At 39.8% G+C, this 16,431-nt stretch overlaps 1 protein-coding gene across 2 annotated transcripts in view; it reads left to right on the forward strand.

The window, feature by feature from the left end:
- Positions 1–16,431, forward strand: part of APBA2 (amyloid beta precursor protein binding family A member 2) — a 46,678-nt gene that overhangs the window by 27,847 nt on the left and 2,400 nt on the right. For both annotated transcript variants that reach the window (XM_009643965.2, XM_009643966.2), the window contains 4 exons: positions 3,444–3,629; positions 8,242–8,421; positions 10,346–10,558; positions 11,381–11,500. In XM_009643965.2, the coding sequence (XP_009642260.1) occupies positions 3,444–3,629; positions 8,242–8,421; positions 10,346–10,558; positions 11,381–11,500 (699 nt within the window). The remainder of the gene's footprint in view (positions 1–3,443; positions 3,630–8,241; positions 8,422–10,345; positions 10,559–11,380; positions 11,501–16,431) is intronic.

Here is a 16,431-nt window from a genome sequence, read left to right on the forward strand (position 1 = left end):
GTGTGACAATAAGGACGGAAAGACTTTCTTGGCAGGTAAGATTGAATGCATTCGTTTTCCCAGTCCATTCACTCTTGTGCACGCTTCATGTATGATTACACCCTTACAGAATATGTAGTACAGACTGCTGAAAAGCAATTATCTCTGCAGAAAAGCAATTATCTCTGCAGTGCTCCCAAGATCCTGCTGAGAGATGTCCATTATAAAACATTTTTCCATACTGAGGGAAGTGCTATAGATCCTACTGAGCCCTTGCAACCCTTAGAGACGCCCCCCAAACCATCTCTTAACCATCATCACATTTCATAGTTTAGAGATAAGCTTAGAACATTTTATTTCAAGCCTGAGAAGAATCATTACAATAGTTTTATGTGTAGTGATTCTCTTCAGTAAGACAGGTGGTTCTAAGAAACAATGATTATTTATATTTTTCTCTGTCAAGTTAAATTGTACTGAAATTCTTAAAACAATTACTTTTGTCAACTTGAGGAACAATCTTTCTTTCTTAGGCCTTAGAGATTTGTTCAACTAATGGTAAACTAAATACCTAGCTGTTTATATAAAGGATGCTGCTGTTTATATAATAAGTGATGAAAATTGTGCGTCATACCACAGTATAGGTTTTTTTTGGAAGCTCAAACCTCAAGGGATACCCTGCCACTACAGACACAGCAAGATGGGTATCTCAGTCATCCAATATGATTGAGTTAGATGAAAACTGACCTCATGCTGCTCAGGGGGATATTCTGATACACATCAAGAGCCACTAGCAAATAATTAAAAAAAAAAAAGAAAAAAAAAAGAAAAACAAAAGGCCTTCTTAGTTAAAAAAAAAACCAACAAACATACCAAAAAACCCCCCAAATGACACAACAAACCTGTAGTAACTTTTTCTTTCTTCACATCATTAGAAATATCCACATATATATCCAAGCAGATGCAAAAGCAGCAGAGACAACCCTGATCTTGGTCAAAAATCAAAGATATGCTAGACACCAGAAAGCAATTTACTGACTCAAAACTAACAGAGATCACAAAGTAAAGTGAAACAAATTGATTCAATACTAAGTGGTTTTTTATTCCAACTCAGGCAGAATTGGGTGAATGTTTTTAGCTGTTGCGGGGTGCAGGGGAAGGGGTCTGGAAAACCCTCCAAACTGAGCAGTGACCCCAGCAAGAAGGAATTTTCAGATGGGCCCTTTGTTTCTCAAAGAGAACAGTTAATTGCTACAATAGCAAAATATGTAAAGAAATTCTAGAAAAACAAAGCTAACAAAACACAGTTTGGAGGTACTTTCTTGGTCTTTGTTTCAATAAAAAACTTTATCTTAATTAAATAAGTACTTAGCATAAGGTTTTAAAGTAAGCAGCATCCCGTTTAAGAAACCTATAAAGCTCAGGTTTGAAATGTCCCATAAAAATAGGATTCAGATTCTTTTTTGCCTTAAAACAAGGACGTTCACCCAATGGCAACAGATTGGATTCAGTACAGCACAGCAGCCACGTCTGAGAGCTGAATCAATTACCCTGGCAGCCTGATACTGGAATTACCTCTCATGAGCCTCCTGCGGTCTCCTCTTTGTCACACAAGACGTGCACACATCGTGTGACCGCTGTGGCAGGACACAGGCGCTTTACTCACATGATGGCAAGGCAGAGTCTGGCTTTGTTTGAACCTGAGAAGGAGCAAAGGCTGACTGCTCCAAGGGCAGAGGCCAAGCACCTCAACTCGGGTGGTGGTTGGCATGTGGGCAGTAGGGGTGAGGAGGGACAGTGCAGCCACGTAGTGAAGAGCAACACACAGACCTTGAATGTCTCCTCAGGAAAAAAATGTAAATCACTGCCTTAAAATATCACATTATGGCTTCTATGGATCCTTACAGCTAGGAGGCTTTTTCTAATATTTTGTCTAAATTGTCAAATTATCTGCCATTACTAACCTAAGTTATATTACCTTTTTTTCCCTAGGAATTTCTCTTTCTCCATAATTATACACAGACTTCAGTAACAGAGATTTTTTTCAAGGCACTCAAAGGAAGTACAGTAAATCAGATTACTTGATTGCATGAGTATTCCTAAAACTCTCATTTTAAACCTAAAAGGTCCTTACCATTATGGAACATCTTCCATAGCAACACACCTCTCTGGGAACTTGAGAAGTTGTGGATTTTTGTTTATTTTTATTTTAAAAAAAGCCTAAAGGAGGAATCAGGTTGCTCATACGGTATCTTGAATAAAAAATTAAGGTTCAAATAATTGTCTAAAGCATTACTGTAAACAAGTATCTCATTGTTTGTCTTTGCAGTCCTAAATATAGCAAAATCCTTTGAAATTGTCACTGTAGCAATGTCACATACATTGTTGCATTAAAAGACCATTATTTTACATATCAAAACCTTTTAATGAAAACAAGACTTCTAGCTGTTGAGCCATATTAATTTATTCATGCTTATGCAGAGTTCAGAAATAATAAAAGTTACTACAAGTTCATACTTAGTGGTGCACAGAAACTGTCATAAAATGTCCTTGTAAGTTCTTCCATCTGGGACCTCATTGCTTGTTTGTATAAGAAACAATTGATAGAAGCATGAACTGGAAACGGAAACAAAAGCTAAAACAGTAATGTCTCAAATACAACCAGTTTAGTGACAACATTCTCTGGCTAGAAATATGCACTCAATTTTCATTTGTCCAAGGCAACTCAATACTTAATCAAAGCCACTAAATAATTATATATTCCTGTAAGAAAAACATTTGGAAGTAGTAGGTTGGGAATTCACTGCTAATAGCAGAAAGTAAAGTAAGAGTTTAAAAAGGCTAAAGTAATTAAAAGGCTGCAGAGCTGAGTTATTTGAGCATGACTTTTTATATTTAGTAGTCTTCATGGTGTTCTTACATAAAAAATGTTCATTAGGATGAAGCTTGGACAAGTTTCCACTTAAAATCAGTCTAACAGCTAACGGCTCTTCTGAGTTGAGTTCTCCCAGCACAACCGAATTGGCAGCCCAATGACATCGACTGGAACTGGATTTTGACTGCGAGCCCAGACATTAGACCAGTTCCCCCCCAAACTGATCTGAGATATGTAGGTAGCCAGAAAAAAGCATTAAAAATTCTGTCTACAGAGAAGGTGAAATACTGCCTTCGTAGCTCTTTACAAAGAAAGTATCACTTTGATGTATAAGAGAAAATGTTACCTTATACATTATTGCTATTATAGGGCATGATTAAAAAAAAATTGGGAAATTGTAACATTTTCTCATATACATACAACTTCCCTAAGACTTGCTCTGCCATTGGGGATGTCAGATCTAGACCCAGAAAAAGTGCGCCTGTAGCTTTTGTCATTCTTAAGCAACAGGCCATCAAGGAGCAGGAAACGCATCATTCGTAGAATAACAGCAGGCATGAAGAATAACTTTATTTCTCTTTGCTTTATACAGGAAACAATGATGGATCACGCGCTGCGCACAATCTCATATATTGCTGATATTGGTAACATTGTGGTTTTAATGGCACGCCGCCGCATGCCAAGATCAGCTTCTCAAGACTGTATTGAAACAACACCTGGTGCCCAGGAAGGAAAAAAGCAGTACAAAATGATATGCCATGTCTTTGAATCAGAGGATGTAAGTAAATGGAACTTATTTAAACAAAATATGTAATTTAGAGAATCTCTGACATTACATCTGATTTCTTGAATGAATTTTGTTGTCAATAATCTCTTCTGATTGAAGCTACAGGTAATCAGTAGAAACATTAGCCAGCTCTTTGTCCAGATTCACATCTCTCTCCTGTCTCGTCAAATTCATATCTTCTCCTTAGTCCCCAAATAGCCACTCTTTGCTCATGTGTTGTAGAACCATTTGTGTTCTTTTAATGATGCTTACCCAGAGCGGTGGATGTTGTCTACCTTGACTTCAGCAAGGCTTTTGACACTGTCTCCCATAACATCCTCAGAGGGAAGCTCAAGAAGTATGGGTTGGATGAGTGGACAGTGAGGTGGATTGGGAACTGGCTGAATGGCAGGGCTCAGAGGGTTCTGATCGGCGGAGCAGAGTCCAGATGGATGCCGGTAGCTAGTGGAGTTCCCCAGGGCTTGGTACTCAGCCCAGTCTTGTTCAACTTATTCATCAATGACCTGGACGAGAGGACAGAGCGTACCACCAGCAAGTTTGCTGATGACACAAAACTGGGAGGAGTGGCCAATACACTGGAAGGCTGTGCTACCATTCAGTGGGATCTTGACAGGCTGGAGAGCTGGGCAGAGAGGAACCTGATGAAGTTCAACAAGGGCAAGTGCCGAGTGCTGCATCTGGGGAGGTTGAACCCCATGCACCAGTACAGGCTGGGGGCTGACCTGCTGGAAAGCAGCTCTGCCAAGAGGGACCTGGGAGTCCTGGTGGACGACAAGCTGACCATGAGCCAGCAGTGTGCCCTTGTTGCCAAGAAGGCCAATGGTATCCTGGGGTGTATTAAGAGGAGTGTAGCCAGCAGGTCGAGGGAGGTTATCGTCCCCCTCTACTCTGCCCTGGTGAGACCCCACGTGGAGGACTGTGTCCAGTTCTGGGCTCCCCAGTTCAAGAAAGATGAGGAACTCCTAGAAAGAGTCCAGAGGAGAGGACAAGGATGACTAGGGGACTGGAGCATCTCCCCTACAAGGAAAGGCTGAGAGAGTTGGGCTTGTTCAGCCTGAAGAAGAGAAGATAGGGGATCTCATCAACACATACAAATATCTTAAGGGTGGAAGTCACGAGGACGGAGCCAGACTCTTTGCAGTGGTGTCCAGCGACAGATCAAGGGGCAATGGGTACAGAGACATAAGAGGTTTCAGTTGAATATGAGGAAAAACTTCTTTACTTTGAGGGTGACAGAGCACTGGAACAGGCTGCCCAGGGAGGCTGTGGAGTCTCCTTCTCTGGAGATGTTCAAAGCCCGCCTGGATGAAGTCCTGTGTAACATGCTCTAAGTGAACCTGCTTTAGCAGGAGGGTTGGACTGGATGATGTCCTGAGGTCCCTTCCAACCCTTGCGATTCTGTGAAATGCTTTAGTACCTAATTATTTGGAGCTGTCTGGAAGTCAATGGCCATTCATGGCCAAAATTAATTTATGGGATATCAAAATGATCATCCTGGATTGGATCCTTTAGTTCAGTGGGTTGGCACATAATGACACACATAAGCCTCCAGACACTTGGCAATGAGGTGGGACCATTCTGGACCTTTTTCAAACTGAAGCCAAGTTGCTGAGAACATCTACCAACTCGGCAGGCCTGGCACAAGGCTGCCCTCTACCCAGTCCGTATTCCTTTATGGCTGGCTTACCTGTAATCAGGATAAGTACTTCCAAACACACAACTTGATCCTTTGATGTTTAAGAACTCATTTGGGTGTTTATTTTTCAGGTTTTTTTTCATCCCTAGAAAAGATTATGAATTAGAAGGTTTTTATAAATGCAACAGAGCCAAGAATGTATAGTTCTCTATATTAACAGAAATTTTTTTTCACAGCCAGAAGAGTTTAGCAATTCTTAAGTAAAAGGCCAGGAAGAACTCACTCTCGCTACTCTCAGAACATCTATTAAAAAAAAAAAAGTATAAGTCATTTTATGCCATAAGATACTCTAAGATCTAATACCATATAAGCCCTAAACCACTTCTTGTAAAAATGCCTTTTAAAAAAAGAGTGACCGCTTCAGAATTCAGGTTCTAATTTTCACTTGCATGAGAAATACCAAAAGATGAAAGAACTTGGAGCCATTCTCAGAATAGAATGGCAGAAGTAGTGGTTGCAAAAGAGTTCTGTACATCTCTGCTGCATCCCATTTCACCCCTGTGAAAAGTGCTGGCGGCTGTGCCATGCCCTTCCCTCTTGTGACAAAGGAAGATGACCATGCTTTACTGCTACTGTACATCCAGGTTTGTTTTCGTAGCGAAATAGATATTTGTGTCTGAAGTGGCAGACAACCTAAAACATCTATGGAAAAAAATATCAAGCTAGTAAAATAGAAAAAGCAAAATTTGTTGTCTGTCTCTAACTTCACAGTTGAGATGCAGGTATTAGTAATAGGCAGTACTAAACATTTCTGACTATCGTTATATAGGAACAGCTTTAAATATAATTTCTGTCATACAAATTAAAAAAGAATTAAGTTCTCCGGTTCAGACAGTCATAACTCACAGGTTGCATATTTTTTGAGGTAAGCAATCATTTTCATTATTTCAAAGCAATTAAGCCTGTGAAGGAGAAATGGCATTGTCTAAAGGTGAGAGTGCTATGTTGGGATTGTTCTCAGACCTAGTATCGCAGCTCTGCCACTGCTTTGCTGGGGTGACCTTTTCAAGCAACTTAATTACATTACCTCTAAGTTGTCGAACCACAACACTTGTACATAATGCTGAAGACTTCATAAATATTCATAAAAACTTGGAGATATAGATGAAATTAGGATGTGCGAACTGGCTGTTACTAGCAATAAAATAATAAAATATGACATTTAGACTTGTAAACGTTTTGAGAACGTAGAATGGAGGTGAAAGCAAAGGACTAACTACAGAGAAAGCAATGGCACTGGAGATCAAAAAAAGTAGTCAATAAGGATTGGTGATAAACTTTAATAACAGAACAATATAAAAACATTCCTGATTACTTCTCTACTATCATACTACTACAAACCTCTTGGTGTATTGATAAGATTTGAAAAGATGTTTTAAAATATGAAGGAATGATTTGTGTCCGGCTAGGCTAATTATGTCCTTGATTTTCTAAAATCGTTTTCCAGTCAAGCAGATTGGTGCTTTTGTGTACCGCAGCATAAGTGAAATAAGAAAACCATCTTTTAGCATCAAAGAAAACACCGTGTATCTGAACTGTAGATTGCAAGTAGATTTAGATTTACAATGTTGCCCAGAAAACCCTATGTATTCGTAATGCATTTAGCATGTACCTATGGCCTAAGAAAGTGTGTTGCATTTCCAGAATCATTTTATGGTTTGATTAGGAATGTTTTTAGAGAATTACATTGTAAGATGCAATTAACTCCCCCTCAGATCATTGGGAGTTACTCATATCCCCTGATGATAGAATACAGTACCTGGAAACCACAAATATACGAAACTCAACATGGCATTCTCCTGTGAGCTTCAGTAAACTCAGAATAGAAAAGTAAAAAAACCAATTCAAGTGTAGAAAAAGTTGGCTCCAAATTCTTTCTACTTAGCTCTACTCCTGTTTCTCTGTGTTCCAGAGCCATCTAGTGGAATGAGAAAGTAAATTTTACGGCAGTTCAGTAATTCTTTTGCAGCATGCTGGATGTGCAAAGTTGTTAGTGTGGTCATCAACACCGCCGGTTTCTGTAGATTTCTTTCTAGTAGATATATATATTTCTGACACATCCAAATACCAGTCACCATAACGTTTCAGTAATCGTACTCACTGTACAGCCCACTGTAATGGGAACCCACCTTTTAATGTGTGCTGTAGTAAAATGCATGTGCAGATAAGTGCTCCAAAAATTAAAAAAGACACAGGAGATTTCGAAGATTTGTTCTTAGCATTAACAAACTATAACCATGGCTCTGGCTGCATTCTTGAAAGCATCCCTGACATTGCTAGTCAAGGTGTTAATAGGAATAGCTATTGTAGCTGTGCAGTGGGCATGTACGGCTGTTGCTGGTCTGCTGGAAATGAGACACAGGTATCATGGCAGTAATAGGTGAGCAGATGGTTTTGTTGAAGCAGTGTTTTCAGTCCTATAAAACCAAGGTGGAGAAGCAGCAGGTGACACGACAACCAAAATCATCAGCACAGGTATGCCTGTGAAGGCACGTGCAAGCAGGCCATCCATTCTCTCTGCACTGCTGCAAATATACTGTGCTCAGAAGCAGGGCTTGTGACAGTCTTTCTGTAAGCTCTGTTCCATATTGGTACAAAGCCAGTACTCTCCAGTGTTTATTGGAACGAGTACATAAATAGCATATGGCTGCTTGCTACTGCAAGGCACTGATAGAAGGAGATCAGCAGGGTTTTTAAAGGGAGTTTGCAATTTGATTCTGGATGTAACAGATTCTTCTTGTACAACTGACCTTAAAGTGACTTTATAGCCATAGTAACATATTAACTTTGCAGGATCCTTTATTTTGACTCTGTCTTAAATTCCAACCCCTCTCTTGTTTCTTATGGTTTCAGTGGTAAACTGTTTATCAGGCCTTTCTCTGAGCTGTGTTTTGTTCTACATTCTAGGCACAGCTGATAGCTCAGTCAATTGGTCAGGCTTTCAGTGTGGCTTACCAAGAGTTTTTAAGAGCCAATGGAATTAACCCAGAGGATCTCAGTCAGAAAGAATACAGTGACATCATCAATACCCAAGAGATGTACAATGACGATCTCATACACTTTTCCAACTCAGAAAACTGCAAAGAGGTAAACCAGTTTTGGAACTTCATTTCAGATTGATCTATTTTTTCAGAGGAATGTAGTTCTCATGGAAGTATCTTTTGGCATTTTAAGGATGACTTTAAATCTCAAGATGTCTTGCTTCATCAATACTGTGCTACTAAAAGCAGCTTTATAAGTTTTTTTCCTCTTTCATTTTCAGGGTCTTTCCACTTCAACTGGTCAAAACAGTAATAAAGTACATTTACATCTGACATAGATAAGCTCTGTGCTATTCACAGTACACAGTGGTTTTATGTTTTACCAAAGGATTGATACAGAAAGAAAGATGACAATCCACTTTAATGCACGTTGTAAGTGATTCCTTACTTAATAGACACAAGGACCACGAGTCCAGGATGCTGTGGCACTGAGCAGGCCGATCTCTCTTCCCCTGTTGGAACACCAGCAAAACTGCCATGTGAAATGGAGTCTCACACTCATAATGCATAATAAGGCAAGAATTTCCCTTAAGTGCCCCACATTACCTAAGTGTTGCATTTGATTTTGGATGTAATGGATTCTCTCTGTACAACAGCCATATATTTTACAGTTTACATTTCATAGAAAAGTCACTGTAACACTGGGTATTCCAAAACAGAATGTGGCAAGCTCAGTTGCTCCCAGATTCTGCTTTGTCTTCTATTGCTGCAGCGTAATGGGGATCTGGCCCGCGTTCCAAAGGTCAGAGTTTCTATGCTGAGTCCTAAAGCAATCTTACTCTGAGATGACCTGCAGATTGCTTAATCCTTTAGTCACAGCTTTCCTACTTATACTCATTTTTTTTCTAACATTACAGGCTCTTTTGTATAGAGTGTGTGTTCTTGGGAAGAGAGCATTTTTCACCTATATCTGCAGATAGAAAGGTTAAGATTTGATGTGTAGTTTTATACATCTGCAGTTACTAGATATCAATGAAGTGTTTTCGTGTGCACATGATCATGGCAAAATATTTCTCTTGTAACAAACAAGGGAAAATTCAGTTGAACAAATCTTGGTTCAACTTAGAATTGGAACAGAAAAATACAAATGTGTCACATTTCAAAGTGATTAAAAAGGTCATTATTTTTGTGGCACCTTTGTTTCTAATCGGTTTATGAATGTTTGAACAATGACAGAGTTGTGGCATACTGGTTGGTTCAAAGCCTTGATAGATAGCATCAACAAAAGTCAGCTGGCCTTCATGATTCCTGTATGGATGTCCCTGTCCTTCCACATTTGAGAGAAAATAATTCCTAGTATTCTGTTAAAGAGCATGCTCTCTACTTAAACTCTTACTCCTCTTTCATAAAAGTTAGATATGCTATGATTACTGAACAGTTAACATCACCATATTTGAGGAGGTGTCATCATTTGCATTACATCAGCACATCAGGGATCTAGATTAACACGCTAGGCACAAGTATATTCAATAATGTTAATAATAACAACAATAATAATCAAGAGATCCATGCCTGCAAATAAGAACAGACAAACCCTGAGATCAAGAGAAAACCCAAGCAGCAATGGCAGAAGTGGAGCTGAACTCAAGACTGTATTCCAGGCACCACCTTAGCCACAAAATGTTGCAGCCTCCCCTAGCTGCCAGGTTCCAAGAAGAATCAAAACTTCTTTGCCATCCATTCATTTGGTATCCAGTTCCACCACTTGCTATAGAGTTAAAACACTGTGTTAGGTTTTTGCTTATTATGACCTGTGTGACCTTCAAACAACAAGCGGAGGGTACCCCGTAAAGAAATAGGTATGTGTTAAACGGTTTTAACAGTGTTTTTGAAGTTATGGTACTACCTAATAACAAAGAGTAGAATTCTTCTTGTAGCTTATAGGTGTTATTCAGGAACAACTGAGATGCTAATGCTCAATTTAGACAAATCAAAGGAAAAAGAATTTTCTTTTTTCTTTTTAATTGCAGCTCCAGCTAGAAAAACAGAAAGGAGAAATTCTTGGGGTAGTGATTGTGGAATCTGGATGGGGATCCATTCTACCCACCGTTATCCTGGCTAACATGATGAATGGAGGCCCTGCAGCCCGTTCTGGGAAACTAAGCATTGGAGACCAAATCATGTCCATTAACGGGACCAGTTTAGTTGGTCTACCTCTTGCAACATGCCAAGGCATCATAAAGGTACCCCAAACTTACAACTATATGCTGTAGAGTGTAAGCCAGCAGAGATGTAATATTCTGACAAGTGACCCTGTAGATTTCCAGCAGATAGGATTTTTCATGTCACTGGAAAAAAAAAAAAAAAAGTAATCTGTCATTAACAAAAAGTAGAATTAGAAACAAGAGATTCAGGGGTGAAAAGGTACAAAAACGTAGGACCAGAGAATTTGACTGCAGCTTTGTTACTGGCCTATAACAGACAAGGCCAGGTCTGAATAACTTGCCTAAATTAAATTGCTTAGCTATGTTCAAAGTTCCTGGCTTCCCTACAGCCTCTAAATTAAAATCTGAGGATTAAAATCTACTGTGCTTCTGTAGCCTCCATGTAGATGACATGGATGCAGGCTGGTAGACTGCAGGACAGATCAAGTGAGTATATTAAGATTCCCCAGACATGATGGAATCTCAGAACACATTATCTTTATTCACTGACACTAAACTTAATGTCTGTGCAGATTTATCAAGAGCAGCAGGAGATTAATTAACCAGATGCTGGTAAAGGGCAAACAGTAGTCAGTTTTGCTTTTTCTTCAAAACATTCTTCAAAACTTTCTTGAAGTTTCTATAATAATTAAAGGCAAAGTTTTGATGTTTTGTTGGGCCAAACAGCTTGGGAAATAAATGAAACAGAGAAATGTATCTCTAAATTAACAACAGATTTCTATTAACTCTAGCTGTTCTTTCTCAGATCAGCTGCTTTACTCTCTTGCAATTAGAAAACCACTAATGAAGGAGCAAATTAAGATCCATTTCAGAAAAAATAACTTTTGGAATATCTTACAGGGTCTCAAGAATCAGACGCAAGTCAAACTGAACATTGTCAGCTGTCCTCCTGTCACTACTGTCCTCATAAAACGGCCAGACTTAAAATACCAGCTGGGCTTCAGTGTACAAAATGGAATCGTAAGTTTCTGTGCTCAGTGATTGTTTGGGGTTTGGGTTTTTTTCTTTCTTTTTTTTTGCTTTCAAGAAACACACTGAAGCACTGAGGAAATCCTTGCACGTGAATTCACTTTTTGTACTGTGATCCCTTAATTAATCAAAACCTTATAATCACATCTCTGAATAATATAATGCGAATAGGCAATACCAGGAGATCAGATACTGCCAACTCTTGAGGGATTTTTCCTATGTAATACAGCCAAAAGATTTTTAGTCTAGCTTGTTTGGTGCAGCATCTGGATCAGCTATCACGTATGACTCTGTCATTAGCAAGCCAGAGGTGCAAGGAAAAGTTATGCTGAAACAGGTTTTTACATTTGTAACATTCTAATCTTAGCTCTGATCCTGTTTCTCTTTTTTACATTTCAGCACACACTCACTAAGACTTCTAATTTTTCTTCCACTGTGCATCATTTATTTGGATAACATAGTAGCGGACATGGGAACGTATTTATAACCAACTCCAGTTAAAACTAAACACCTCTCGCTACAAGTAATTGCACAGGTTGTGGCCCAGATATCCCTTCTCTGCATGCTGCAGTTTCCCTGCAGTAACAGCAGCAAACAGGAGAGCAAACGTGGCAGGTAACACTTACCCAGTGCAGCTCAGGGTCCTCCTCTCGTAGTTCTTCCTTCCCAAGCCATCCTCCAATACCTTTCCAAAGCAAACTCCCAACACAACTAGGTCAGGTAGCCACCCAGCCGTTCTGGGCGCTGATACTAGCATTAGGTACTGCCTGTGGTGTAGGACGACCCCCATCTTCCTCTTCCTCCAGTCTAGGAAAAAAAATAATCAGGCTGCTCACAGAGAAAACCACATCACAAAGGACTGTGGTCTCTGGTCCCCTGTTCTGTGAAACTCATCAATTGAAGTTGCCAGATTTCTCTTTGCCACCCTTGGAAGAGTAGCAGGTAACTCCATAGGATATGGTTTATTGGTCCTAGTGTGCTTTAGCAACCGGATGGCTCACCAGTGGATTTTCAGCTCTACTAGCCAAGTCCAAGTTATTTTTGTACCTAAGTTTTAAGTGTTCCTACCTAAGCTCATATCATGTTGTGGTCACAGCAGACCGGTATAAAGAACACCACGACAAGCCTTTGTCCAGCTGGAAGCACTCTGAAGTGATACCTACCCCAGGTTGACATCCTTTAGACGCAAAGATTTAAAGGATTTGCCATGTCTGGCATTAACGCTCTGACACCTGCGTAGAGAGAGGTTTGTAACAAAATACAGAAAAATCAGGTGCGTGGTAGATTTCTGTCCTCCTTCGCCTGTGCCTAATCCCCTTTCACCTACATGGACGTGTATGTTCAGTGCATATGGTTATTGCTGGTAGTTCACCCTGTTAGCAAAACCCAAGTCTTGGTATAAAAAGGATGAAAGGGATGGGATTTGGTTTAACAAGATCTCCCAGAGGGTGCTGAGAACAGCATATAACACTGTATGAGGCATTGATTTATTTCCTAATTGCTATCCTTTGTAAATCTGGTACGTTCAGCTAGTACTACGATAAAAAGAGGAAAATGTATTTAAGGAACCACGAGCAATACTATGGTGCATTTATCAACTCTTCCAGGAGGCCTGTCACAGCCTCAGAGGGGCTGGGTCTGGGCTGGGGAAGAGAATCAGGCCAAGGTGATTAGAAGCAGCGTATCGCATCCTCACGACAATCTATTCATCTTGTCTCAGCTAATCATCTCCTATGGCCTCAGTTTAGTAAATTCTGCAGACTGTGGTGGTTTTCTTTCACAGCGTGCTCACTCCATCTACTGGTCATTTCTCATATTCTCACTGATGGTCATAATTCATTCCCATTACATTTAGCAACATTTAGTTGTTGTCTATCAGCACAAAAATCCTTCTCGGATAACAAAAAAAGAAAGCCTTGTAATACATTTATGAAGAGTCTGTGTTTGAATAGGAAAGCCAATGAACACAAAGGAGAGGTGAACATCTTTTGTTAGGCTGCTACATAGAGAAGCTCTGGGCCCATAAGTCCTCCGCAGATAAATGCTCTCTTACTTCACTTAACATCTAAAAATATGACTCTGCAAAGTGTGTCTCTCTCTGGTAGTTTGACACTGAACTTTCAAAAAGCGGTTTTGTAATTGCCAGCAATTGTTATAAATTATGACAGGATTCAGAAATAACATCCTTATTCTTTGTTGGCTCAGCATTAGCACAGTGAAGAAATAAATGACTTGCCAGAACGGATATAATTGTCTCCCACTGCTATGCCACAACCTCGTTATGTGTGCAGCTGGTACTTATCTCTGTGCCTCTTCTGATAGCAGTTTTGTGGTGTTTCCTTTTTGCTCTGCCTATCTCGTCTGTGCAGGACGTACAGCTGTTATCTTAGCGAATAGCCCATAACCAACCTAGGCATACAAAAGTACTACCTGAGCTGGGATTTGCAGGGCATCAGGAAGATGCAGAGACTGGGCTGCTGCAGGTGACTGTTGTCTTTCTGTATTCTGTACAGTTTAATTAAGGCAAGGCCTGCAGTTGTGCTTCATGGAGCACTAGCAGTGCCAGCTCCTGGAAGTTTCAGTTAGGGAACAGCACAACAGCATAAATCAGAGTGTTAATTTTGCAAAAATCCTCTTGCACTAATGACGCAAATATTCTTCATGGCTCTTGAAAGCTACTCATGTAGTTTCATTGCATATTTATAAAAGGAATCTAAAATTTAAACTATAAAACATTAAGAAAAAAGAAATACTGTGCATACATATGAAACGGGTATGAATGTGGTGTGATGAGGAGGTGAACATAAGGTAACCTACCAGCCACCTTCTGAAAATCATTGTACTACATTCTTTTAAAATTATGGTATTTAAATACAAGTGGTCCTCTCATACCACATCATTATAATCTTTCCTAAATTCTGAAAAATCTGTGTATTACCAGTTGCATTTTTACTGCTGATGATGCACCACCTCAGTCTAGATCTTAGAGCTCACTTTCTCTGAGTAGTGTATCTACCCAATCCATAGCCCAGCACAATTCTGTTCAAAAATACAGTAAAACTAGGTAAAACTTCACAGAACAGACAGCTTGTTTTTTTCTTCCTTGCCTTTACTTGTATTTATTTAAACTGTCTGGGGAACAATATACAGGGTTTAAATAGAGCAATATTGGGCTGAGATAAGGAGAAACCTGGTTTAATAGGTTGTATTTAAGGCATTTACACAGAATAAACAGTTAGTTTGCCTTGCACTGTTCTATGCTTAATGTTTTGCTACAAAATGGGCAGTTGCAATAAAACTGACTGTGAAGCTACTGAAGTCTCACATCTGATGCACTGCAGTTCATCTAAAGCATTGCAGAATCTGTAATAGCTGAATGGATTGAACCAGTAGGGTTTACACTTTTTTTTTTTTTTGAGTTTACACAGTAATGAAGTATAAGGTCTTGCTTACAAGAAGATCCAGATCCATCATGCTGTATTTAATAACATTACAGCTGCCATCATATTCAACAAGTATAGCAGGCTAAACGATCCTGGCTGAACCAGAATCACGTTCACTTAGTGGTATGGCTCAGCTTAAACTTGCAAGCCTAATCTGCCATAGCTCCACTGGCTGGAGACAAAAGCCTTAAGGCTGCTTTGAGTCAACCAATTGCAAATACAAAGTGCACGTTTACGTGGCTCCTAAGTACAGTGCATTTTTCCACACCTGCAGTCTGTCTCTAGCTGGACAGGATCTGGTGAGGCTTGGCAGAGCCACCTGGGCTCTGCGTCTGTTTCTCTTTCTTCCTCATTAAAACAGTTAATGCTCACAAAAAGGAAGCGGACCCCCTTCCTTGGAGAGAGAACACATTCTTGAATGAAGATGAGAGACCGCTTCCTACGTCTGAGGCTGTTAGAAAGAAGAAATTCACTGATGGCATTAAAAGTGCTTTGGGGGCCACTCCATCAAAGGTGCTCTGGATAGATATCCAAGCTGCCATCTTTTCCTTTATGCCAGTGGGGTGAGGGGTCACATTTCCATTGCTCAGAAAGCTTTTATTTCAGTTGGCTGTACTGTCTTGTGTATTGTCTTATATACTGTGAAAAAATATATTTAGAGTTTCTTCAGGCACATTCCGCTTTTTGTGCTTTCAGATTACTGCTTACAATCTCCAATAGCAAGGAGCAAACTGTTTTTCTAACATGGAGTTGAATTGAGAAGCTTTCTATAAAAGAGAAGATCTATGTAGTACAGCTTATCTTGTCAGCTATATGATTAGAAGGCTGACTACCCACAAAACAATATATTGTACGTGACTGAAATTCAAGACACAATTCTGTGAAGGGTCCTGATGGTGCCTCTATCCACAAAAGTCCCTCAGAAATAGTTTATGAACCAGAGTAGGTAAAAATCCACCACTGTTGACAGCGTGGTGGAAGAGAAGTCTCGCTGCAGGAGAGTCTTTTTTCAGAAAGCTGAGAAAGGCCTTTTGTAAACAAAGAATAACCATAAATTTTTTTTCCCCGTACCAGACAACCTGAACTCCAAGTAAGGAAGGATGTAATTTTTTATAGTGTTGTTATTTGTGAGGAGGAATTTAAAGGAACTGCTCACATGATACAGAACAGATTCTGGTCAACCACAGACAATGTTTCACCTTCAATATATTCCAGCTTGGCCATCTCCCCACGTACCGTTTCTGAATTAGAGTACAAACTCACCAGGACACATGCTACATCATCTCATACTTCCATTTAGCTCTGAGCAAATTACCAGATATCAGCAAATAATTATTCTTGGCGTATGGTGCTAACCATTGACAGTAACTGCAGAAACAGCCATCGCTGGATCCCCTACCACTCATTTCTTTTCCTCCAAGACCAGGTTTTTCTCAGTAAACAAAAGGTAAATCTCAGCACTGCCAAGCTCTGCTCAGT

Source organism: Egretta garzetta, unplaced genomic scaffold (assembly GCF_000687185.1).
Source record: "Egretta garzetta isolate BGI_Z169 unplaced genomic scaffold, ASM68718v1 scaffold287, whole genome shotgun sequence".
NCBI lineage: Eukaryota > Metazoa > Chordata > Aves > Pelecaniformes > Ardeidae > Egretta > Egretta garzetta.